The sequence below is a fragment of the Lipophrys pholis genome (genome assembly GCF_963383615.2).
Source record: "Lipophrys pholis genome assembly, chromosome: 6".
Classification (NCBI taxonomy): domain Eukaryota; kingdom Metazoa; phylum Chordata; class Actinopteri; order Blenniiformes; family Blenniidae; genus Lipophrys; species Lipophrys pholis.
This window is the reverse complement of record NC_137629.1, coordinates 31,824,908-31,851,723: the sequence shown is the minus strand read 5'-3', so window position 1 is coordinate 31,851,723 and position 26,816 is coordinate 31,824,908. Positions and strand designations below refer to the sequence as shown.

The 26,816-nt window shown below is 41.3% G+C and overlaps 2 protein-coding genes across 4 annotated transcripts in view; one reads left to right on the top strand and one right to left on the bottom strand.

Annotated features, from left to right (window-relative positions):
• Nucleotides 1-3,645: 3,645 nt before the first annotated feature.
• Nucleotides 3,646-12,831, bottom strand: slc26a2 (solute carrier family 26 member 2). Its single transcript, XM_080465278.1, has 5 exons — nt 12,739-12,831; nt 11,096-11,704; nt 10,479-10,769; nt 8,437-8,885; nt 3,646-5,989 (listed from the first exon to the last, which is right to left on the bottom strand). The coding sequence occupies exons 2-5, from the start codon at nt 11,687-11,689 to the stop codon at nt 5,155-5,157; spliced, it is 2,169 nt and encodes a 722-aa protein (XP_080321404.1). The 5' UTR covers nt 11,690-11,704; nt 12,739-12,831; the 3' UTR covers nt 3,646-5,154.
• A 2,006-nt stretch (nt 12,832-14,837) lies between these two features.
• Nucleotides 14,838-26,816, top strand: part of pde6a (phosphodiesterase 6A, cGMP-specific, rod, alpha) — a 35,792-nt gene continuing 23,813 nt past the window's right edge. The window contains exons 1-9 of one of the 3 annotated variants that reach the window (XM_080465390.1): nt 14,838-14,922; nt 15,572-15,908; nt 16,540-16,681; nt 19,055-19,207; nt 21,519-21,608; nt 21,840-21,980; nt 22,778-22,852; nt 24,039-24,103; nt 24,433-24,499. In XM_080465390.1, coding sequence (XP_080321516.1) covers nt 15,580-15,908; nt 16,540-16,681; nt 19,055-19,207; nt 21,519-21,608; nt 21,840-21,980; nt 22,778-22,852; nt 24,039-24,103; nt 24,433-24,499 — 1,062 coding nt within the window. In that variant the 5' untranslated portion in view covers nt 14,838-14,922; nt 15,572-15,579. Of the gene's footprint in view, nt 14,923-15,548; nt 15,909-16,539; nt 16,682-19,054; nt 19,208-21,518; nt 21,609-21,839; nt 21,981-22,777; nt 22,853-24,038; nt 24,104-24,432; nt 24,500-26,816 lie in introns of all 3 variants that reach the window. The other 2 variants (XM_080465389.1, XM_080465391.1) reach the window with 2 other exon arrangements.

Below are 26,816 nucleotides of genomic sequence, written 5' to 3'. Positions count from 1 at the left end.
GACCACAGGACAAACAAGACAGACTCACATTCACACCTTGGAGCCATTTAGGGTCACCACTTAACCTCACATGCATGTCCACCGTGCCAATTACTTCCTTTTGAAAAACGTCCTTTACATGATAAGAAAAGTGTCTTGAAGAAGTTCTTTTCTAACTTGGATAAATCTAGAATCCAAAAATGTAAATTTAATCTGAACAGTGAAATCTGAGGAGGGGGGGGGGTCACGTGTAAATAAGTAAAGCGTTTCTGTATCTCCTGATAAGACAAGAAGAGCGGCTTGTAAATCGTGCAGGAAAATAAAAAAATAAAAAAAAGCCAGAGCAGAGGTCTGAGAGGGGGGTCATGTCTGTTATATGGCCTCGTCCCGCAGTTCAAAGAAATGACTGTTGACTCTATAATGTGGATGAATTGAAAAACACAAATCAAGAAAGAAGAATCCATCTCAGGGGGTCCATTTGAAGATATCAATATTTTCTTCTTAAAATCTTAAAATAGTTTTTACCTGTTCCTTGCCTTTAAATCCAAGATTGATCATAAATCCCCCCTCAAAACCAAAAAGCTAATAATTAGTGAAAGTCTAGCAGCATTTAATGTATTTATATATGTTCAGTGATGAGAAGACGTGGATTTATACCGAGACCTTGAACTTATCACGAAGGATCATGTTTCCCCAGATAGTTTGTGGCTCGAGACTCGACTCACCTTGAAGCCTTCATCGGCTGTTATCTGAAATCGCCCGTTGTAATTTGTCATCCAGGAGAAGTTTTAAAAACACAGGCGAAGGTTAAAGAGGGCGAAGCCTCTCAAATTAGTTCGGTTCATGTCACTGACTTTTCTTGGAAGGCAAACTTCTAATACTAACACACTTCATTATACTCTGTGCAGTATTGATTCATTAAACGGATGTGAGGTAAAAGAAAGCAGAGCCAGATCTCCATTTTTCATTTGATATGCACATTTATTGACATCGCATTAATATCACAGCTAAACTGGTAATTATACCAGTGTAAATCTACTATTTCAGATTTTCCGTCGGGATACCGGTGTACAGTTAATCTCTCTGATTGTCTCACGAAAAAAAATCTTAAAAAACGAAGGAACTTTAATTAAATTAATCCCCAATAATCCAAAAAAAAAAGAAAATGAACAAAAAGTGATAAAATATAAATAAATCCTATAAAACAGCTGCAGGTATGTTGGCGTTTCACCTGATGTTTTTAATATCTAAACTATGAAGTGTCACGCTGGAGCAGGAGATTGTGAACATAAATGCAAAGCAGGTCATATGGATGATATTTCATTTTGCAAACACATACAGACAAATTAAAGATGGTAAAAGTGGTACTAAATGACATCTTTTACAAAACCCTTTTAAGCTCAAAATGTTAAAATTGCTGTAATTTGATGCTTCTCATGTGTAAATGGCCCATTAATATCCTGAGAAAACACAATATCTCAGTAAACGCCCCCCAAAGGGTTAAAAATCAAATCCATTCTGATTATTTCTACAAACATTTCAAGGCATACATTCTACTTTTTTAAATTACATGGCTTGTGAGTGCAAAAGAATCACTTTAACACTTTAAAAAAAACAAAAAAAACAACCTTGGAAGACTTATATTTCTTGGTAAACAGCAGTGACAAAATTAATTTGACATTTCCCCAAATTTAGACAAAGAAGGATATTGAAGTTCACTGAAACGCATCAATGCTGCGCGATAAGGAGCTACATCAAAAGAATACCTGAACACGTCAGCGTGTTTCTTTTCCCTTTCATTGACGCGGAACACACAGTGCTTTTGTGTATAAAGTACTGCGTATGAAGAATAAGGCACATAATCTGTAAAGCTTCAACTGGCTAGGCAACCTCCCCGAGATCACTCATTAACTGCAACTTAACCTCCTGAACGAAACACTCAACAATACATGTCGACAATTTTAGTACAAGAAAGTTTTACGTTACCCTGAAAAGCATTTTAATGCAGCTAAATAAAAGCAGAACTCCTGTTAATTCGCCTGGATCTATATAAATGAAGCTATTGAAATAAAAAAAAACACCACCTTTTTATAGCGGCTAAGAAACAAAAGAAAGGGAAAAAACTATTAAAAAAAAAAAAAAAAAAAGAATCATGTGTGCATAGCAAAACAAACACAAGTTTTAATGTGTCAAGGCCAAGTTTAAAAAGGTTATGAGAAATACCAGGACCAAGAGGCAACAACACCTGATGTTTCACTTTTACACTGAAATTCAGTAAAAATCAACAAATTATTAAGGCTTGAATTTTAGAGGAGGTTTAACACCATAATCCAACAGTTTAAATTGAGTTTGAACAGTTTTTATGTATTAAGTTGGGGGTTTTCCTGCTCTTTTTGTGCTTTTCTTTGATCACGCCGTACACTTATATGTGATTAGGTAGAAAAAAATCCCTCAGTTCTCCTGCAAAAGAAAAGAAAATGACATCCTGTACTGATCCTGAACATGGAGGAATCATCTTGATGAGAAACTGTCAGACAGGTTGAGGCAGTTTCCCTGCGCGCCTCTTCACTGAGCTGTTGATGTGTTATAACAGGAGGGTGTGGGAACAATGGCTCCGGAGACAAAGCTCTCAAACTCACAAGTCCGATCTTGTCTAAAAGAGACACATTACCACAGAATAGCGTTGACCACCAGCAACTGTTAAAACAATCCTGAATGTGACGCTTCTTTCAACCTATAAAGCACAAATAGCTTAAGAAACCCTGGAAAACTTTGTTTTCTGAGGGATTTTTTAGGCACATACGAATCGTTTTATAACTTTTACTTGGAATACAGTTATACAGTACTAATTATTAAGGCGCATTTTCACATATGCAACAGACATATTTTAAAAGTACAGGAGGGTTCTGGTATTATGTATGGTTTACTCGGCTCTTTATGGAAGGTTCTATGGATTTCAGTTCGAAAATGAAGCTGCTGCAAGTTATTTGATTAATGGTTTAATTCTACTCTTGCAGTCTGACCAGAACCAGAATATTTTGCCAACATTTTTCTTTTTTTTCTCCTAATGTCCAACGAACACAAAGGCTAATTGAGTCTAATAATAATAATAAGGTCAATACGGAATAATACAAGTTAGATTATGATTCCAATTAGACTGTTGCATGTTGTTATTTTTAGGATGAAAAGCAGATAAACACGATTTTACCAAAGCCTTACATAAACGACCTACAAATATAATGAATCACAGTGTACACTATGTTTTTGATTTTAATACAGAACACAGGAAAACATAACGAGTGCTCCATAAACGTCTTTTGCTGTTGTCCCTTTTAAAATTTCACACTGATCATTAACATTTGAGACCATAGCACCGCGATCAAAAGCCCCATTTTGATGTCACTGATCTTTAAAACGTGTTGTTCACTTTATTTGAGCTCACTACAGTCAAGTTTAATTGTTCAAATAACACAACAGTAAGAGTCTGATCTTCAGCTGAGAGGTTTGATTGTGAGCACTAAAGTCTTTTAATCTAAATCTCGAGGGGCTCTCATTGAAGACTGTATTTACTTTACGATGAAATTTGCACCCATTCGTCACCGTCATTACATCTGTGTGTTCGTTTTGTAAAGAGGAAAAAAAAAAAAGAAAAAACAAAAGAGGTTTGGTTGGGTAAAGTTTTTAACTTTGGTAAACATAGAGGACAAAGAAAGTAATCCATCAAAATAACAGAGAGAAAAAAAAACCCAGTGAAGTTTTAAACTTAAATAAGAGCAGAGATGATTGTTCCAGAAACAAAATGTAAAACATGATTATTTAAAAGCAAAAAAAAAAAAAGATAAACATCTGTACAGTTTAATCCTGGCTAATGGCACTTCAGTCTGAATACACAAATAAGGAAGTGTGGCTTTGGCAGATAAACACTGATCCTAACAACAATCTCACATTTTGTTCTTTGAAACTGCTTCATAAAAGCCACCGATTTGTCGCGTAGGCACTTTGTTGGAATAAATGTATTTATGGCTAAGATTCAGCTTTTAATTCATGTCAATATGAACTTTATGTTACAGCCTCTGATCTGAATAAACGGTTTAAATCCACTTTATCCAGCTCAGTTGATTCCAATTACAAACCCTCCTCCAGTCTTCACATCAGGGGTGTCAAACACATTTCAGTTAGGGCGACACAAACAGTCCAATTTTGCCCACGGGTTTTTATGTTTGACGCTCCACCTTTATGTGATTCGCCTCGATAGTTTAAGCACCTGAGCTCCAAATCATTTAGGCAGACGGGGAAGCCTCGTCAAGACCTGACCAAACCACTTGAGTAGCTCCGGTTGACCTGATTGTTTGGATCTGAGGTGATTCCAACAGGTTACCTGTTGATTGTGGAAGGAAGCTGAAGTACCCTGAGAAAAAACCCATAAACACACAGCGAGCACATCCGAGCAGCAAATATTCACACTTCATTTGGACATTTCCCACTTTCCAGCGCGCAGTCGGAGTCCCGCACCAAGGCGTCACCGTCACACCAGTTGTCAGATTTTTTTAAAGCATGACTCGATTTTTCTACGAGATTTAAGGCCCCTGGATACTTCAATAGGAACTCATAAGTACAAGAAGAAAAGTCTGACTGTGACGTCAGCCAGCTGCCGAAAAAAAAAAGAAAAGTGTTTCGGCAGGAGGGTTCGTACTCTGAGAAGAAACTGTTGAACTTGCAGGCCACGCCCCCTCGCTGCAGGCCACGCCCCCTCACGGCAGGCACATTTCTGTGAAGCAGCGTTTTCACTTTTCAACTGCAGCTTCTTTCTCACTTCCAATGTTTTCAGAAATACATTCTCTGAACTGTTTCAGTAATAAAAGAGAACGTTTGTGTCCGAGCCGCCATGTTGGCCTGGTTTGAACTGCAGGAGCTGAGTGATGCGTTCAGGTGCATCACGTAACTCTGCCCTCCGACATTTTAACGAGCTGCGGGGCTCAAACAGTAGTTAGGCTACATGCTAAATATGAATAAAATAACCGATGACCGAATGGAAAATAGATATTTGCAAGAGGAGAAACTTCAATACCCATTCCAGCATTAAAAGGCACATAACAAGTACCAGTGAGTTTATATAATGTGTAAGATATATATATATATACATACACTGAGTATTTATGTAACTACATTCTGTTTTTAGCATTTGGTGTCAGAGTTTCCGTTTGGAGCACTGAGGCTTTGGGCGTAGAGGACGGCATCTGGAATGGTGAAGAAAACCATCTTGTTTTCCCCGGCGCTACCTCCTTTGTTGTCAGGGTAATAACCTCCCCGTTCCAGCGTGTCCAGCACTGAGGTGTTACACCGAGCCAAGAAAACCCCGACGCCGAGCTCGCCATAATCTTTATGGACCTCCTTCAGAGCGCTCAGTCCAGCAGTGTCCAGAAACAAAACGGCACTGCAGTCGATCACCAAGCTGTGAAAACTACGGGACGACTTCCTGTCGTGCATCAAGGTCACAGTGGGAGCTGCTTCCCCGTCGTTCTCTTTACACGTGTCATCCTTCTCCTCTGACTTCCTGTTTGCTGTTCCAGCAACTTCCTCTTGCCGCTTGTTCTTCCTGAACTTTATCCGTCTTGTTTTCTCCTTCACTGGGTCGAGCCCCGCGCTCCTGTAGAGAGATTTTTTGAACAAGCTCTGGTTGGCATAGTAGATAGGCGCCTGGTATTTGAAAACAGCCACTCCCGGGTGCGTCTGAAGGCCGTGGTAAGACGACAGGTCTTCGTAATGCTCCCTGTCCACGGCTCTGCCCAGCTCCACGACCCGGGCTCGCTGGGTCCGGCCCAGGACGAAGTAGGCCGACACCAAAACCCCCACGAGGAGACCGAGCTCCGTGTTGACCAGCGCCGAGGTGGCCATGGTGATCAGCCAGATGGAGGCGTCGATGCGGTTGGAACGCCACATCTTTGGAATATCGGTGAACTTCTGGAGCGCACCGCGGAGGTTTACCACAATGATGACGGCGAGAACACACCTGTGGAGAAGAGGGAAGGGAACAGGTCACTTTGGTGTGTTGTGCTTTTGTCAATAAATCCCTCCCTCTTCAACACGCTCTGTCCGTACACTTTTAAAGCGTGATATATAATCCAGCCTCCCTTTGTCTCAAAAATACTGGAAAAGGTTGTTGCCAAATAGTTTACATCTGGTGCAGAGGTGCATGGCATGTATGACCCGTTCCAATCCGGCCTCCGTTTACTGCACTCAACAGAATCCGCTCTGACGAAAGTCACGAAGGAGCTTCTGATGGCAGCAGATGATGGGAAATGCTCCGTATTGGTACTTCTAGACTTCTGCTGTGGATCACAGAATTCTGCCCCACAGGCTCAGGCTGGTTGTCGGTATCTCAGGTTCTACCTTAGACTTGTTCTCATCCTGCCTCTCTCTCTCTTAAAGAGACAGTTTTAATCCTCGTTTTATATGACGAATCAAAAATGACTTGTTTTTCTGACTTGTTCCGAAATATTCATTGACAATGTATGTAATTCTGATCGGTATCTCTTTGTCTTAGTCTCAGGACAAGGAGTAAATGTCCTGGCTGAGCTGAAGAAAGTCTGATTTATATCTAAGATTTCACATCATTATCCCAACTATTTTATTCCTGTAGAAAAGTGACAAAACACTTTTGATCCAGTAGAAAGGATTTTTAGAATTGGATTTCCATGCTCTTCCTTTCTGATACATCTAAACTTTTGGGAACTTCCTCGGGCCTCAGATATAATTTTTTTTTTTATTTCTTGGCCATAGATCTTACATTGGTGTTGCAATGGCAAAGTGGGAATTAGAGAAACCCATTCATCCCTGTCCCCAACCATTTGCTCCTGCTCCCTCTGGTGCTCCACAACCTATTCAAATGTTGAGATATTCAATCTGTTCAGGAGGCTCAGGGCCAGCTTCAGGGGCCTCTTCCCATTTGGTCAAGCTCGGTACAAGTTATTTCAACACCCTATTGGCTCAACAAGTGGGATGGGTCAGGATGGCTGACCAGATCCAAAAGTCCCAATATGACATCACAAAAAGCATCACCATGCCTGCTTTCGAGATGCTGGGACCCAGCAGTCTGAAGGCCTCGGGCTCACTGCATGCTGGTGGAGAGGCTGGGGAGCCCCGCTGGGGAGCCCCGTTCACACCAAAAACTCACCAGAAACACTTGAATATACAGAATCCAGTATCCCTCCAACATCAGCGGCACAGAGCTGTTAAAGTAAAAAATGCTTCCTCCGAACCACGCCTGGCATATATAATCATATATATAACTAAAACAAGTAAAGCAATCCCTTTAAGGCTTTTAGACTGATATGCAAAAATATCAAAGAGAAAAACATGATGATGCACAGAAATGCAAGAAAAAAAAAGAAAGTAGACTTGGACTAATTTTAGTCCCTCTTCTGCTGTGTGAAATTATCATAGATAAGATCAAACATGTTCAGAGAAGCTGTGAATCTTTTCATGTCTGTGCTTTTTTTTCTTTTTTCGAACAACAAAAGAAGGCAAATTCAAACCATAATGGCGAGAGCTCATGCAAGTATTTGTTTTGCTTTCCTACATCTGAACTACAGTTCTACAGAGCAGGAAAATGCAAAGTACACACTAACCCTGAACTGTAGGGTTATCTGTGTTTGTCCAAGACTACCCTTGAAACCTCTCATAGATAAACACTGTATGAAGCACAAGTAAATTCTGTTGCTGTTTTAAACAGACAGCAACACATTCATGCACAAAGCTATGTGTGTGTACTACTGGGTCACTTTCATAAGTTTGAATTATTCTCAATATATATATTTTTACTGCAGTGATAGCTGCTTGTGATTGAAATGAATGATATGACTTATGAATGTGTACAGCCTTAATGGGATTAGATGAAGGGTGTCAAACTCATCTTAGTCCACATTCAGCACCATTTCACCTTGAGTGTGCCGGACTGGTAAAATAGTGCCAGAGTAACCTTAAACTTTATTTTTTTATTTTTTTAAAGTTTGTCTTTGTTGCAGACTATACATTTAAAATAGTCTGTTTTTGCAAAGCCAAATAATTACTAAGTATTGAAAATTGCTACAACATCAAGACAATTTCACTGATAATTTCTGGTGCAAAATAGAGTGAAATGTTAAAAGAAACAAAATTCTCCTATAACCATTTGGTAGCCATCTTTAATGGCAACACTGATAACTCAGCTTCAGTCTCAGTGTTTTGCTATGTCCACTACTCTTAAGAAAACTGTTAAAAAATCAGTGGCTTCTTTGGATTTTTGGGGGATTGGAGCCTCTTGTGGGCTGGTTTTGACTCACGAGCTTTATATACGACACCCCTGCCTTAGAGTTGCCAATTTAGAATGTACAGTTGCTGTCATCACGTTGCCGTCGTTTCATCTTCACCCATTTCGAAATAACCACAATGACTGAAAATGATTCCGTAAAAGCTTACTTCTGCAGGGAGTAGAAGAGAGGCGCGATGACCAGCAGCACCAGCAGCAGGACGAGCCCGCTGACCAGTCCGGACACCTGAGTCTGGCAACCCGTGGACTCCTTGACCAGGGTCTTGGTCAGCGCGGCACTGGTGGTGAAGCAGCGGAAGAACGATGGCAGGATGTTGCAGAAGCCGATGGCGTACATCTCCTGGTTGGCATCCACCGTGTAGCCGTGCTTCTTGGCGAACATCTCCGACAGCGAGACGGTGATGGCGAAACCCACGATGGCGATGGAGAAGGCGTCTACGGCCACGTTGGGGATCAGGGACCACGAAGGCAACTGGGGCGGCAGGAAGCCCGTGGGGATGGCGCCGGCCACGTCCGAACCGTACTCCGCGTTGAATCGGCCAAAGTGAGATGCAACTGTTGCGATTATCACAACGAAAAGCTCAAAGGGGATCGGAGCCTGGACGGAGAGAAACATAGTAAACCGGACTAGAAAAACAACACTTTATGTGAAAGTAAGGTCCAAAGTTGTGGTCGTGAAGCGCTGAAGCTCGGTTAAAGTATTAACCGTGTTTATAGAGTTGTAAAAATCATGTGTTGCTAGAACAAATCACTCTCGACAAGTGGTTTTTCCACGGAGACTGCCTCTAAGGAGGCCTTAAACGAGGCGTTCACACTGCAGGGAAATGCGACCCAATTCTGATCTTTTACTCACACGTGACTCATATCCGACCTGTTTTGTAGCCGTGTGAAAGCTCCAATTCCGATTTTTTTCACACCAGACCCAGGCCTCGTTCATAATGTGGAACCAATTCTGATATTTTTCGACATGCGACTGCTTCGTCACCGACGTGTGACTGATAAGCGACGGAGGAAGTGGCTCCGCCAAAATGTTAAAAGCTGTGCTCTCTTTTTTCCTTCATTCTCCTTCCTCATGTTGTCTAGATTCTGTCGGCTCATATTTAACAACCACTTGAAAATGAATCTACACGCTGAACAGCGTTGCCAGATATGGCGGTATCCCTCAATTGGACAGCCAAACTCTCACACCTTATAACTTTGTATATTTTGTGCTTTTATGACGTGTTCTTTATTACACATGAAATATTTTTACGGTTTTAATTAGATTCCTACACAGACTGAGATTAGGGCTGGTTTTTATTGAGGTGTGTGGATTTTACGTTGTTTGGGCTGGAAACAGTGAGTCACATCTGGCAACCCTGGTGCTGACCGTCATGCCATGCGTAAATATGCTCAGCATGACTTCAAATCGTCTTCTTTGCTCTGGGACCCGAAAACATCCGGTCTGTTCACGTTCACACGACAGGTCGCGTTTGAAATGATCACACACACACAAAAAAAAAAAAAAGGATTCCAGCTAAAAATCTAAATTAAGCATCATGATCTGCGGTGTGGGCGGAGCCTAAGAGTGGTTGTGGAACCATTTTCAATCTGAAAAACATACATTAACAACAAAAAGTACAAACTTGCAGGTTCAAAGCTTTATGCACCACCTCATGGTGTTGGATGCTCTCCACTAAGGGGGGCCCAGACCCAACATTGTGAACAACCACTTGAGATCAGGACTTATCAAATAGAAAAAGGATGAGCAGCACCAACATGTGGCCACCAGTCCATCAAGTTTTATATTCCAGTCACACTTGTCACACGTCTATTTCACATACAATTACGTTCAAGTTAGGTCACATTTTCTTTCCTTGACGCCGCCTTCTTGTAGAATGCGAAGCCATTTTTTTGTCACAGGCTTGCTGCACTCAGCATGGCGCTTGTGTTGTAGGAACAACATGAAAATATAACCCGACTCCCACTCCTATGGGAAGGTGAGGGGTCTGAGGTCCTGATGTCACAGAGAACCATAATAACACACTATATATAATGTAAAGAAGACTTGCTGAGAGAAGGGGTGTGTCCACACAAATTTAGCCTGACTCAAATATTTTAGGAGATCAGACACCAGAGAGGCTGGATTCCAATCTAAAAACTAGATGAACTACTGCCACAAATGAACCAAGCCGAAGTTTGGATCCTTTACCTTCAGTTTGGCCTTGAAGCGATTGTTGATCTCCTTAGTTGGTATCAGTAAAGCCAAACACACCAAGCTCGTGATCAAGTCACAAATGTTGGTCTTTCCCAGGTTGTTGAAAAGGCTGTACCACGTCTTAAAGAGGGTAAACCAACCCTGGGGCCTGGGAATCTTCAGGCCCAGGAGGTACTTGACCTGAGACGTGAGGATGGTCAGGGAGGCTCCCGTAGCGAAGCCGCTCAGGAGGGAGTCGGAGAGGTAGACCGAGACAAAGCCGACCTGCAAGAGGCCCATGAGCACCTGAGAGGAATACACAAGTAAATGATTCTGTAGGACATTCACACTCAGATTTATTAGGTGCCAGAAAAACAACTGCCATTGATGTTTACCAAAGAAATAACTATAGTTAAGCTCATCCAACCCATTTATACATCATCCATGTTATAACACCATACATACCTGCAATTTATCAACATGACATTGTTCAGTGTTTTAAATTCACTTTCATTTTATGCAAACTTTGACAGCGTTCCTAATTAGTGTACGTTTTCATGCTATTCATTCTTTTACATGTGTATGTTGCGCCATCCATTTCATTGCAATATGTGCAAAATGTGTCCTCTTACCTGGTAAACTCCTGCAGTAAAAGTAACTGTTGCTCCCACTGCGATTGCATAGCAGCTCTTGTCGCATTGTGTTTCCGCACTGCCGTTCCCGCTGAAGTTCCCGATACCAGCACCGCTGCTCTCCGCGAGGTATCCTGCCACAGCCAGCTCCCTGTCCACAACCTGCCCCACAAGCAGGCACAGCACTCCGAAAATCCCCACGGAGATGTGTCTGGAGGAGCCCAATATGGCGTAGATGATTGAGGCAAAGAAAGAGGTGTACAGACCGTATATGGGATCCTGACCGGCCAGTAAGGAGTAGGCGATTGACTGAGGGACCAACAGAATCCCGACGATCAGTCCCGACATGGCATCGCCCAAAATCCAGTCCCTGCATTGGTAGCGCGGGAGCCACGACAGGATCGGGACAAAGCCGAGGATTTTGGATTTGGCTTTTTCTGCCGTGCACCTGCAGTGTTTCTTTAACCGATCTGATGCAACGGTTTTCCAGTTTTTGTCGTTTTCTTTCTTGACTCTTTCCAGAATGAGAGGCTGGTGCTGGTCTGTCTCATCTCCATCTTCTGCTGCTGTACAGCCGTCATCAGCGTGAAGCATGATAGAGCCTTTTATCTGTGGTGGGCGAAAGAAAATTAGAAAAAGGCACAATCTAGATCAACGAGCACTTCAATCGTCTTTGCTCTGTGAATGCTTATTTCAACCTGACTACAATAAATATGACACTTGACACAAGAAACTCAGTTGGTGGGGGGTTTCCAGTCGGTAGGTCAATGGATGTGGACGAGACAAAGATTTCACAAAAAATCACACTCCAGATAAGATATGGTTCCTCACTTACACAGTTCAGTTAATGACTTTAGAAAACACTTAAAATAGGCAGGACTAAGTAAAATGTACTGATATGTTATCCCTCCTGTGCACTCTGGACTAGTTTAGCCAGTTATGTAAAGTAAGAGGAGCTTTTTGGTTGCACTATTTATTTATAGTAAATTTAACATAATATACGAAGATTTAAAATGTGTTTTATTAAGTTTGTGGATAGAATTAGTAGAACTCTGTCTATTATTTGAAACAATCTGAAATATTGTTGATTTCTTAATTTACAGTTATTTATATTATCCTTCATAATCTGAAGTTTGAATGTTAAACTGCCCACTTATTTCTGACTTTACACGTGACAGACCTAAATGAGCTCTACAGACTTCATTTATTCAAGGAAGCATCAGAATGACAACGTTAACGGGATTATAGTCACGTTAACTTATTCTGTTCCTTAAAAGAGCTCGTATGTGGGAGATGTTAATCAGATTATCTGTAATCCCTGCAGGTCATTTACATGGTGGAAGTAGTAAGAGTAGATGTAACATGCAATCGATGCATCATCGAATAAAAGTCGAGCCAGCATCTTCAAATACACCCCGAACCTGTGTCTATATATGAAAGTATATCTATAAATTGATAATAAGATAATTTATATTACTTAATGTGTGTAATCGGCCCACAGCGGATATGAATGGGCTCCATTGTAAACAAGTTGTAAACGTGGACATCAGAGTAAAACTTTCGCGAGTCAGAATAAATTAACGTGACAGTCTGCGGCTCTGCGGTGAAGTGAGAAGCTGTAATGAAGGCGTGAAGTCACTGACCTGAAACAGCGGCGGTTACGAAGTTTTTGTGAAGTTAAACCTCGACAGTTTCATTCCGCCTCATATTCATTCTGCAGCAGTCGGTAGCGCTGTGCGTGATGACGTAAGCGCGACGAGCTGCGTCACAGGACCGGTCGGTCCCTATATGGCCTGAGCGGAAATACACGTTCAAGCCAGTCTGAGATTGAGAGAGTATTTTTTCATTATTTAACAAAGAAAAACAAAATAACGTGTAATTAAAGAAAATAAAGATATTTGAATTACGTGCAAAAACTGATTGAATAAGAATGAGAGCAAAGCTATATTCTTATATTTTGCATGTCAACAGAAAAACACAGGTCTTGTTGTTTGCATGTATATCAGTACCTCTATCATAAACATATATTAAAGTTAACTGTAACTCTTATCCATCTCATTTAAGCAAATTCTCAAACAAAAAATATGATAGGAAAACCCTGTAGTGCGATATTGTTGGTGACTTTGACCCAGAAACAGTGAGTATTCCTTTCACTTTGCACATCACACAAGTGAAGCCAGCTGCACGGCTCTTTTCTTTTGCTCCACAATGACATGACTTCTGTTCATGGTGTTTGTTATTCTCTGGTTCAGATTACTCTGTTGCGTTTTGATAATGCCTGGTGTTTGTGGTTCATCGCCACAGAGTCCAGCCATGTGAGCCTGTAAGAAAAACAACTGAGTGAAACACCATATGTTTCAGGTCTGACAAAAATAAGAGTACTTAACCCCCGATACATGTAACAAGAACCTCGGTACGCGTGAAAAGAAGTTTGCTGATCTGACAACGGAAAATTCAGTCATGATTTGAGTGTGTGATGTTTTCAGGGTGTATGCACACTGACACAGAAAGCAACATATTCAATTTGACTTTGAGCTCATGGGTGTGCACGGGTTTGAAACAGTGTTGATAAATAGACTTAACCATGAATGTAGGTGTTTTTCGTCAGCTCCTTGAACCTATCATCATCAGTTACATAATACAGATTGCGCTTTGTGTGAAATGAAGTGAATTTGTTTGCTTAAGACTTCAGAGGAACTGGTTTATAGTTGAGTGCTTTGAGAAGATTTTTTTCTTTTTTGTGTGTGTGATTTTACTTTTTATAGAAAACTAAGAGGCATTTGTTTGCTAGTTGGCTCCTGATTCACTGTATTAAGGCTGACTATGAGGATACGTTTTTTCCTTAAATTTGATGGTAATTGATAAATAGTTTGGCAACTATCTGTTTTTTTGTGAAGGGATTTGTGGTCGAAAAGTGGTCACTCACAGCAAGACCTCCCGAGTTGGGCCTTTGCACAGTTTGATATTTTGCACCAGTGCCTGCATGAGTTTCCTCACAATCCAAATTGTTGGATTACTTAATCTTAGACGCGTGTGTCTGTGTGTCTTTATATAAGACCTGTGATGGACTGGTGACCCATCCAGTGTATTTTTCCTCATGTGGATTGTTTTCTTCAATAGGTCCCACTTTAACTCTCGTTTGAATAAAACAGGCAATGAGACCGCATGGCCAAAAAGGGGGTTAGGGTTAACCCTAACCCAAGGGAAGTTTGTAAAAACATGCATAATGCAACATCTATAGAAGGTTGTTTTTCTTGAGGAGACATTTCGCTGCATTTTACACCTGAAGGTTTCATTAAATTGGATTTATGTTGAGTTTGTAGTCATTTTCAGTTGTATTTGTTTGGTTTTTGCCAAAATATAGACATTTTCACCACGCAAACTCTGCGCCACAACAACAATAAAGAACCTTTATAAATGTATACAAGTTATTCTGGTACTATTTGTGGCCCCTGAACTAAAATGTTTTGATTCAGACTCTTCAAGTCATAGCTAAAACTACATCTTAATCCTTGTTATGATACCAATAGAAAGCTATTAAATTGACAATATCTACCGAATAATATACGTAAAGTGCTTGAAGAGATGACTGGGGCCTCATAAGCAGTGTGTGTCTGCTTATGGAGAAGAATCTCACATAGTGTCATTAAACATGGGAAAGGTATCGTAAACCCACTGCTGTAATTGGATGCAGGCTTATGTTCACACATGACCATTTAAAGCCAGCCAGGTAATCCCTTTTGTTTTCTCAGACATCTGCAGTCGAGTTGGTTAGCGGGACAGAGGGATTACACACTTTACTGGAGACAACGCAAGGAATCCAACAGGTAGGGGTTATTATTATTATTATTATTATTATTATTATTATTATTATTATTATTATTATTATTTCTCATCTATATGACACGGGTCATGCTACTGACTTCATTTCTGTATTTCTGTATTAGAACTGTGGCACAGCCAGAGGAACACTAAATAAGTTAATGGACCATTCAAAAAAATGGATTTCAATGTTTCTTGCAGCAAAGCCACAAGACAGAATATCACCCACGTTTCTATCCCTTTTAATTTGTTTCAAATGTGTTTGTTTTATTGTATTGTCTGTATATTTTATCTATTTTATGTAAACGTGTGAACTGTACACTTTCACATCTTATTTATTCTTTGTACAGCACTTTGGTCCACTGTGGCTTTATAACTAAGGTTGGATTGGATAGTGAAGGTGAACGTTAGACTATGAGCAGCAGATAAACAAGAGTTATATAGGTTAATAGTTGTGTTACAGCAGCAGATGTTTGCAGAGACACAGTGTGTGTAGACAAAGATGCTTTGAATAAAGTTGAGGAATTTTGATTTATCTTTAAAATAAGCTACTTTTTCATGATCTGGTCATAACATAAATATGATCTTCATTTTATTTTTTTTCCCCTTTGGATTGTTAATGGTGGATCAGTTCAGATTTGATTGTTTAACCAGCGGCAGCCATGGTGGACGCAGCAGCAGCGGAGCAGTTCCTGGACGCCAACCCGCAGTTCGCCAAGCAGTACTACGACGTGAACTTCAGGCCAAAGGTCGTCTCAGACCTGCTGGAGAACAACAGGAAGCCGGCGGTGGACATCAGCAAGTTCCACGAAATGTCGACGGTGGACGAGAGCGAGATCCTCTTCGACCTGATGCGGGACATCCAGGACAACCTGCAGATGGAGAAGTCCGTCTTCAACCTCATGAAGCACCTCAGCTTTATGATGCGGGCCGACCGCATGAGCCTCTTCATGTACCGGCAGAGGAACGGCGTGGCAGAGCTGGCTACCAGGTCACTCGCACATTTCCTCCTACATACGTGGATTCTGATGCAACGCTCTATTTATTTTACACAACACCACACCCCAACAGCACACATCCAACTGCTCATTGTTTCTGTTTGCATTTCTTAACCTAATCACCACCTGGCAAGAAAACCTCACTGCCACTTGCCAGAATGAGGCACTTTGTTCATATTTTCCAATTTTCCATCCGAATCTTGAGGGAACCCTACTGAATGAGCACGGCTCTAACACACGGATTCACATTCAACCAGTTCCAGACAGCCACATTTGGGAGCCTAATTAAATCAGGGAACAGCAGCTAAGTCTACTCCTGATTTATAATTTTTATATTCAAGCAGTTTCATATAACCCTGCCCATCAGGACCTCTGCGTAGCCACACACTGCTGCTTGTTGGCAGCTCTGGTGGTGATTCTCAATGCAGCTGGCTTACTCAGGGACACATTTCTTTGGCTCAGGGTAAATTAGCATTTCCTGCTCTTTTCATGAGTGTTATCCAGATGGCAACACTCTGAGATTACCTCTTCTTAATTAAAGAAAAAAAAGAAAAAAGTAGCAGAGACTTGATTTCTAGAGTGAATTACACTTGACTTCACAATTTTTTTTTTCTCTCCCCATAGGTTATTCAATGTCCATAAAGATGCGACATACGATGACTGCCTGGTTCATCCTGACAGTGAGATTGTGTACCCTCTGGATATGGGCATCGTGGGTCATGTGGCCACCAGCAAGAAGATGGTCAACATCGCTAATGTGTCAGAGGTACTCATGACTCCAAGCACGTGTGCGTATTTGTTTTCAGGAGTACACTGAATGTTCAACATGAGAGGAAAAAAGAAACTACTTTCATGTAACACTCGTGTATGGATGTGTTCAAGATAATACTTCACTCCCTTTATATTTTCTGAGAGGGGTAAAGCATCCACAGCCTGCTGTAGCCCCATGTGACCACCAGAGGGCGGCACAACGCTTCACTGTCCTCTGCTCTAATTCCACTTTACCAAAGCAAACCCAATCTCATTACAGCCAATGCCTATGACATTTGAAAATAGCTGGCAAGCTTATTCTCATGTACATATCACGCTGCTGCAGGTCCGCTGCCTCCACAGTCCCCCCCCCCCCCCCCGTACCTGCACCAACTGTTATTGTGACATTTAAACCTAATAAGGCATCGGCCCACTCCACATAACTGATGGATTACAAGTGCCTCCTTGGTATCAGTTCAATCACATCCTTTCATGGGAGATTAGAAAGCTGAGCTGCTGATGTAAGAACAAAACGGACCCGGGTTGATTGGTCTCGTTTGGTTTCTATCAGGCACTTCTGCTGGCGGGCCCGGGGCCTGTCGCCCCTTCAATTGTGTGAAGGGCTGCGGAACAGATGCTGTGATGTTTGGAAACCTCCGTCCATCAAGCCGCAGCCACGTAAAATACACATGAAAGCACGATGGGAAATGTGGCGACAGGAACGATCAAAGCCTCCAAGTCTCAGCCGCCCCAGTGGCAGCGAAGGAAGAGCCAAATGTTTCCATATAATTGGTTGGCTTTATGATGCTAATGCACAGAGGACGGCCTTATAGTAATGCAGAGACGGGGAATTACCGACTCTCTGCTTGCTATTTCCATCCCAATCCAATCTGGCCCAAGCCAGTAAACTGTTGTGCATCCCTGTGCGGGAGGTTGAAGTTGTGGATTATGTGGTGACCAAGAGCTGGCCTCAATTCTCCACTGTCATCTGTGTTTGACGCCCTCAATACGAGTTTTATAACAGAGCGATATTCAGCTGAAGACTGAAGTTTCTATGTTATTCGAGGTGTGGTCACTCGTAAAGCGTGTGTGTGTGTGTGTGTGCACTTGTGTCTGTGAGTGTGAGGCTGTGCGTGAAGCAGGTTAATCTGTCCTGAATTAGAGCGATCCCAGATTATTCCCAGAGGTCACGTAGGCCCTGAGCCTTTTTCACAGACTCAGCACTGTAACACACCTTTAATCTATTCGGTTTCTCTGCTCTCTTTCACATTCATTATTGGCCCTTTAAAACAGAAACAAGCAGAAAGTGTCATCGCCCGGGAATCTTTATTAGTGTTTTGGTGAATTATGTACAGCAAAATCCAGCTAATTAAGAACAATCTGAATTATTCTAGTATATATATTTTAACAAAAGATAACAACAGGAACTAACTTGAGCTAATATAATCAGCATTTATTAAAAAACACGAAGTCTCTCTTGGTATTCGAGGGTCAAAGCTGTCAGGCTGCCCAGATCTTTAAAAAAAAAAAAAGGTTTATTTGTCAGTTTGCAGCAGCAGCAGCTTTGGTGAGATTATCATACAAACTCAGCATGTCTCCCTTGTAGTGATTTTTCTCTTCCTTCACCATTACTACCGTCTTAATCGCAGCTTTAAGTAGAAAAAGCAAAAACATCTTTGGACATTAATATGTACAAGTAATTACAGTCTAAATAAGCTCGTTAAATACATGCACAGTGGGATGTTTCTCAAAATAAGCAATATATTGATCTTGTAGCTGACTGCTGGTGTGGATATCTGCTTTTAACAGCAGCCTCACTGGTGGAAATGATATTTTATTACCTTTTAAAATGATGGCTGCCACAAAACTCTACATTTTTTTTTTATTGTATTAGATCTACATCCTGTGGAAATATGACAATCTAAGCTTTGATGGTGTAGCTTGCCTTTATGCAATCCACATGGAAGTAATAGAATTACCTTTTCTTTTGCAAGAAGCGCTAACTGTTTTTGTGTTACCAATACTTTACTGGTGTGAGTCTTGTTGCCGACCTGAACTAACCAGGAGTCTGGGTTGAAAGAAAGACTGGGACCTTGTCATCTCCAAATCTGGGTGCAGGTTTTTGTTCATTCTTGGCAGGTTAATGAGCTGCTCTTATACCGTTACACCCCCAGAGGGACACAATTGATGACCCCTGCTGTAAAGGAGGAGAAGTAGGTGGAGAGCAGCCGAGAGAACGCCGGACCTGTGAATAATGGACGGCGTTCGCTTAGAGCATTTATGGACGCGAGCGCCGCGTTCATCGAATCTGAGTCTGGAAGTTTTGAAGAATGCAGAAAACAAAACTCTAAGCATTTATACTGTTTTTTTCTGTATTATTCTGTTCCAGAACCCTCATTTCAGTAACTTTGTCGATGAGCTGACTGAGTATGAGACCAAGAATGTGCTGGCCATTCCCATTATGAACGGAAAAGACATGGTGGCCGTGATGATGGCGCTCAACAAGCAGGATGGGCCGAGCTTCACTGCCAAGGATGAGGAGGTAATGTGGAATTCCATCCAGTATAATGAAGAGAGAAATTCTTACAGTCTCCCTCAGCCTTTTAATGTACTTTTTGTTGAATTTATTGAATTTATTCCACTTCAGATTTTTTTTTCTGTTAGTAAGTGGCTAAATTGAAATGGGTGCATATATCCTTGTACCCGCGACATAATATTATTGTATCTACTAATGCAGCAACTACTTGCATGAGCAACTGATGAGGCAACGTTACAGTATAATGACAGCGGTGACAAAGTTTTGTGGGCTTGTTACTTCGGTTATAACTCAGTCCAGCTGACTGAACCGACTGTTCGCTTTACACGACAACGTCTCAAGTAGAAAAGCATCACTTTTGCTTTTTTTGTTTCAGAAAAGTTTCATGTTTTCGCAGCGTCTTGACAACGATGCCCGTATACACAGAAATGCTGAAAACAATGCAGTTTGCATGTTAGGCCACTAGTGGGTGCTGTTGTCTGTTTTTATAATAAATAAAAAACAGAGAACGATACACTATAATGATGAGTACACAGGAATTCATATGGACAGACGACGGAGTTGGGACAGATCTCCAGCGTTTTCAGGAAAAATTGCAATTTTCCCCCGTTTACACGACAACGGCGTCGGCGTGTTTTCGAAAAGTTCCACGTCTGGAGCCGTTCTCAAAAAGTAGCGTTTTCCTGTAGTTCCAAGCACCAAAAATGGACTCCGAAAACGCAAGAGAAGTTTTGTGTTTTTACCTGAAAGCGTTGTCATGTAAACGGGCCCTGATATAAACTGTAATTTACCTTCATGGTAGTTTTTGCTGCAAAGTTGGCTTTTGATAAGCTTTGATGCTCGACTCTAACAAACTGGTTTAACTTGGGCTCAACTATATATTAACTGTATAGATATTAAAACAGGCATGACTAATTTTCCAATTAACTAGTTACTTTTTATGAGCGTTTTTACCAGCTAAGCAACACCAGTTGCATTTTAGATATCGAGCAACTGTAACAAATCATTAAACTGGTTTTGAAATACAACACACGCTCCAGGCCATCTTGCTGATTTACCCCTGGCAGTGAGTCGTGTTGAACGCAACTACCTTTATGACCTTATTCATTTCAGCTTCACTCTGGTAATTCGGAAAGGGATTTGAGATACAGTTTATTGCTATAGTCGCCCAAAAACTGCGTCCCGAAACTATATTATATATGATGCTGAATAATAGTAAACAGATCCTTTATGTGTCTGAATGCAGAGTTAATGTGATGGGCTGACTGACTTCACCACATTAGAATATAAATAGAAACCGGTCTGCAGTGTGTGTTGGGTGTGTGTGTCACAGGTTTCCTGCCGCTCACATCCGCTGGAGCAGTCACTTAAAGTCTGCTGACACAAATCTAAAGCCCCCCCCCCCCCCCAAAAAAAATCATACCTAACAAGATTAGTCCCTCTAACTTAGAGCTGAAAAGGGGGAATATTTTTCAACCTATTAGAAATCATTTGATGCAGAGTTTCCCAAGGAGCCGGGCCACAGTCACAAGGAGAGGATAACCTGAGAATGATTGCCAGTTAGAGCAACAATAACAAAGTGTGGAAGGTGTTTACACAAATCTGCTGTGTCACTTGCAAAATAAGTGCAGTTACATCAGAGTAACCCATTTCTGTGTGTGTGTGTGTGTGTGTGTGTGTGTGTGTGTGTGTGTGTGTGTGTGTGTGTGTGTGTGTGTGTGTGTGTGTGTGTGTGTGTGTGTGTGTGTGTGTGTGTGTGTGTGTGTGTGTGTGTGTGTGTGTGTGTGTGTGTGTGTGTGTGTGTGTGTGTGTGTTCTCTTAACCTTTGCTGTTCTCATTGAAATCATGACTAACTGAAGGCCCATTACACAAGTTTTTAAAAACGGCTCCCAGGGTGTAACTTTACGAAAATGGTCTAACTTCATCTCCATGGAAACGGGGGGGGGGGGGGAAGCAACTTTTTAAAAATGCTACTACTCCTCACCTAACAGCCATATTTAATAGTTCTTCTGCACGCGCTCAGTTGATGGACAGTAACAGCGTTTCAGTTTCAAAACGTTGCCGGGTCAACTATTCAAACAAAAATGCAAAAACGAAATGTCATGTAAATGGGCCCTCAATCCCCTGAACCATTACTGTAGATTCATAATGAAAATTCAAATTCCCATCAATACAAACCTGAAAAAACAAAGAGTTGGAGGGTGTAGGAGCTGATGGGCATATAAAGAAATGGATAAAAAACACATTTAGCATGATAGTGTTAATAAGCATTGTGTTGATAAAACAGGTAACGTGCTCTTTGTTTCCTTTTTTCCAGACTCTAAATAAATACCTGAACTTTGCCAACCTGGTGTTGAGAGTTTTCCACCTGAGTTACCTGCACAACTGTGAAACAAGGAGAGGGCAGGTGAGGACGGGCGTCCTGAAGCTGACATAGGCAAAATTGTTCAGACGTTAAGATGTGAAAACTGAAGTGGAACTTCTCCTTTTGTTAAGATGTGAACGTTTTTACTAACAGGAGCTAGAAAGAGAAGCAATGATGGATGGCAGATTTAACTGCAGGGTGTTTTTCTCGTGAGATCAAGTCTTAAAGCAGACTTCGGTGTTTCTCCTCCCGCTGTTGCCGTTCGTCGCCCAGGTTCTGCTGTGGTCGGCCAGCAAGGTGTTTGAGGAGCTGACGGACATCGAGAGGCAGTTCCACAAAGCCTTGTACACAGTGAGAGCTTTCCTCAACTGCGACCGTTACTCAGTGGGCCTGCTGGACATGACCAAGACCAAGGTGGGTTACAACAGATTCACATCGGGAGAAAGTGACAAGCGAGAAAGCAGCAATTTCATTTTGAAGAGTTTCTTTAAAATAGTTTTTTTTTTTTATTATTATTATTATTTAAAGTGATTTCCTGGCTCAGTGAACAGATCCCCCAAGTAAGACTTCATTTTAATGTAAAAGCAAAGTGAGCTTCTAAAAAAAAAACAACTTTACATTGAGTGAGGAAATCTTTATTTTAAACTTATTATTTATGGAGTGCTGTCTTTGAGTCACACTCATTCCCGCAGAGGTTTGATCTGATCCAGTTTTGATTTTTTTCTCCTTTTCTTTTGGGAGGAGATATTTTAAGAGGCTCCTTTGGGGTTTTTTTGCCGTCTGATCTGCTTCATTCCTCATCAGTTTGTGCCCATAAAAGCACACTTGAAACCCTCTTCTGATCAGTACTGTAGTATCCCCCCATGTTTTTTTTTTTTTTTTTTGTGATAAGTAACACATTGTCATAAATACTACTTATTGGCTGTGGCTGTCACCTAATTACAAGCAGCTGCCAGTTAATTTCTAGCACCTGCTATCTGAGAACAAACACATGTTGTCTGCCTGCACAGATGGCTGTCTGCTAACAAAACCGGATCGCGCGAACGAAGCACTTAAGAAGAAACTGAAGCAGAGGCTCAGCTTTGAGCGCGCAGTCTGCAAAGCGTGCAGCTTCAGAAGATGTTTTAGAAACAATACAGACATTTTCAGACGGTGTAACCCGTTGAAACAGCCTGTGTGAAATGACCGTTTCTCTCCCTTATGTTCTGCAGGAGTTCTTTGACTTGTGGCCTGTTCTGATGGGAGAAGTCGCGCCTTACGACGGACCCAAAACCCCCGACGGCAGAGTGAGAACATACCGATCACCGCAACGTCAAATCCCCGTGTTCTTCCCACTACAGGCAGTAACTGGTGGAGGACGAACTTCAAGTGGATTCACTTTAGCAGCACCATCATCGCATTCAAACGCCAAACTTTGACATTAATACCAGAAAATACAAGTGTGTGTTTTTTGGCACATCTGTCTTCTATTAGTGTACGTTGTCAATCCATCATAGGGGCAAACAGAGAGAAATGCACAAGCACATATTTATTGTCACCAATTCACCAGCTTTGTTTCATGAGGGAAACCTGTGTAGTATAAATATAATACTGTAACAACACTACTTCCCACAATAATGAGCTGGTAATTGATTATTAAGATGTAACTAGTCTGTTACTTTTTGCTGTGACACAAAGCTGCTTTCTCACTGTACCGCCAGCCAACAGTGAGCATCAGTTACTATTTGACAAACTCCTGTTTACTGTAGGAGGACGACCTTAATAATCTCCTAACTCAGTCCTCCGTCATGAGACTGAATCCATAATGCATCTTTTTTTTTTTTTAATTGCATTTAATTGGTTGTAATTACGCCAAAAATCTTTTCTTTTCACAAGCAAAAACATCAAACTTTACTGTTTCAACTTCGACTGAACCTGATGAGCGAATCGTGTCACAGAAACATAATAACATCGAGTAGTTGTGTACACATTAACAAGAATTTGTGATTGAGAGTATTAATGCTGATAAAAGACTCGCTCTCATTAACTAGTGATACAAACACTACTTTGAGATGGCAAACCAGGTTTTAGTGACACCTACATAGATAATCCAGACTCCCAGGGTAGTAAAATGCCTAAGAAATTTTTTTTTTTAAAAATTTGTTTATAGTACTTAAAAGCTTTTATTATTATTATTATTATTTTTTTTTTTTTATAATATCTGTAGCAGAAATGGGAATAGGCCAAAGCCAAGGCTTTTTTTTGCCTATCCCTTAAAAACTTTTATTTTTTGAAGCACAACAAAGATTTATACAATTTTAAGTTATCACTAAGTTAATTCCATAAAATGACTCCCAGAAAGGAAACACATCCATATTTAACATTGGTTCTCACACTCACTCTTGTGACTGGTGTTCCTGCCATTAAAGGACTAAAGTGGTTTCTCAGATTAAGGAATTATACATTTTTTTTTATGTCTTGTGTCTTTTTAAGGAAGTTATCTTCTACAAAGTGATCGACTACATTCTGCACGGGAAAGAAGACATTAAAGTCATACCGTAAGTCACTACAGCTAGAAATGAGATCACAAGAGAAAAAAACAGGAATGATTTACCCAGTAAAAGTGTAAAAAAAAAAAAGAAAATAAAAAGGCCCCACGACATTATTCATAAAGTTCCAACAACAAGACTGTGACATTTTGATTCTGTGAAATACTTTTCACTATCCAACATATCCTACCTCTGTAAATTTAATTTTCTTTGTGCATTATTTGATTTTGCGTAACATTGACCCAGATAGCGTTAAGTTGACAGTGTTATTTATTTATTTATTTAATAAAAAGTGAGTATAATCACTTTAATGTCTCCTTGTGGTGTCTCACTCTCAGGGGTCCTCCTGCAGATCACTGGGCTCTGGTGAGCGGTTTACCCACCTACGTTGCAGAGAACGGGCTGGTGAGTTCAGTTTTTCTTTGGGATGAATACAAGCTCCAGCTGAAGGGATAGCATAGCGTGCTCTGAAATGCAGCTTGTGTGTTAAAGAACACAAAACGTTCAAACCTCACCGCAGTATTTAGAAAGTCCACCAACTGACTAGTTGACAGCGTCATATGATGTTGAATATCCTTCAGAATATTTCTGCTCAATTAGATTTTGTGTCACTTTACCACATCCAAACAAGCTCCCGATTCCTGAGAGGTTTAAATTGATCCGCCATCATCCCCGCCTCGTCTACAAGGCTTTATCCACCTCGAGGTCGCTGGAGCCGATAACAGCTGACTCAGGCCAAAAGCAGGACACACTCTGGAAAGGTCATCAGTCCATCACCGGGCAACGAAACAGAGAGAAACTGAATCCAACATGCATTTTTAGAGTCACCAGTTCACCTCAAACGCATCTTCTTGCAGTGTCTGTAGTTAGCGCGACATTAATGTTTATAGCGTATTGTTTCTTTCGCGCACGTGTGTGTGGTTTCATTACAAAAACAATCAACAGCACCCTCTAGTGGCCCACCATGAAAACGACATTGTTTTCAACGTTTCTGCCGTTTCCGTTTTCAAAATGTTGCCACGCAAACGAGAAACTTTTCTCAACTGAAAAACACATGAAACATTGCCATGTGATCGGGGCCTGAGACTGTGGGAGCGATGAGGCAAGAGTGTGATGAGGATTTAGCTTCAGGTTAATATTGGGTTTATCTCTGCTTTGTGCAATATTTGTCTCTTTAAGTCATTAATGGCCTTTGAAACATGTACCTTGTGGGCTTGGTAGCTGGAGCAGTACAATTAATCGTTCCTCCTCCTAAGATTTGTGCAGGCATTACTCTTATTTACATGGAAGAAGATTTTTGTTGATTTTATTACTCTGTGAAAACAAATCAGGGCAGGATCCGTAATCGCATTTAAATTTGAGGCATCCAGCGGTTTCATTTGCGGTCCTAAATTACAAGGAGCTTGGACAGTTTGGCAGGTCACACGGGACTCCGGCTGGCAGGTGAAGGTATTGAGTGTTACGCGACCTTTCTGCGTGGCCACTCCTAGAGGCCAAACATGTATGAATTAATCAACAAATGAATAATGAATGAAAGGACGGGTGAAGCAGGCTGCATACAAACAGTGTCAGCTTGGTTCAGTGAGGGAGACAATGAGAGCAGCCATCTGCTGGACAATATTGGCTTGTTTTTTGTTTTTTGTTTGCTTTTTTTTGCCAGATTTCCCCACATCAAAGGCCTGAAACTTTAATATATTTGCAGTTCTACAAAATAAAATATATATATATTTTTTTTTTTGCGCTATCATTTCAAACACGACCTGCTCTGTGAACGTTATCGGACCGGATGTTTTCAGGCCCCAGAGCGCAGAAGACGTCGTGAAGTCACGCCGAGCACGCTATTTACGCCGGTCAGCACCAGGGTTGCCAGATGTGACTCACTGTTTCCAGCCCAAACAACATAAAACCCACACAGCTCAATAAGAATCACCTCAAATCTCAGCCTGTGTAGGAATCATGTTAAAACCGTCAAACTATTATAAGTGTAATAATGAACATGCCATAAACAAACAAAAGCACACAATAAACAAAGTTAATAGGTTAGAGAGTTTGGCTCCCCAATTGGGGGATACCACCATGTCTGGCAACGCTGGTCAGTGAGCACAGCTTTTAACAGCTTTTAACATTTTGGCGGAGCCGCTTCCTCCGGCGCTTATCGGTGACGTCAGTCACACGTCGATGACGAAGCAGTCGCACGTAAAAAAAATATCAGAATTGGTTCCACGTGTGAACGAGGCCTGGGTCTGGTGTGAAAAAGTCGGAATGGCGCTTTCACAGAGCCACTAAACTGGTCGGATATGAGTCACTTGTGAGCAAAAAAAATCAGTATTGGGCCCCTGCAGTGTGAACGAGGCCTTATATTAGGGTCTCCCCAGAAAAGCTGGAGGAATGTTTGGGCTTCTTCGCACTCACAATGCAACTTTTATTCCTGGTGTGCAGGAGTTCATGTGAAGCCAGTGTCCTTTAAAAAAAAAAAAAAAAAATCTTTATTTTAAAATATCTTCATCGGAGCCTGCAGGTGGTCAGACGAGCAGAACACCATTAAGCCTTATTACACAGTTGTCAGTGTGCACGCCGTTGTGGAAATGAAAAGTGCTCAGCCACACGCTGCTATGATATATAATTGTAAATTCTGCGGCCGTTGTAATTAATCACGGCGCGCTTTTTCCCAAAATGCTGAGCCTGCTGTCACTCGTTTGTCTATCCCTCCTTCGCCGTCTGC

Excerpts from the sequence above, each read along its gene's own strand:
- slc26a2 (XM_080465278.1), bottom strand. The coding sequence starts at position 11,689 with ATGCTTCACGCTGATGACGGCTGTACAGCAGCAGAAGATGGAGATGAG. Across the intron at positions 10,770-11,095 it reads TTACTGCAGGAGTTTACCAG|GTGCTCATGGGCCTCTTGCA; the intron begins GTAAGAGGACAC and ends TATTCCTCTCAG. Across the intron at positions 5,990-8,436 it reads CTCTTCTACTCCCTGCAGAA|GTGTGTTCTCGCCGTCATCA; the intron begins GTAAGCTTTTAC and ends TCTTCTCCACAG.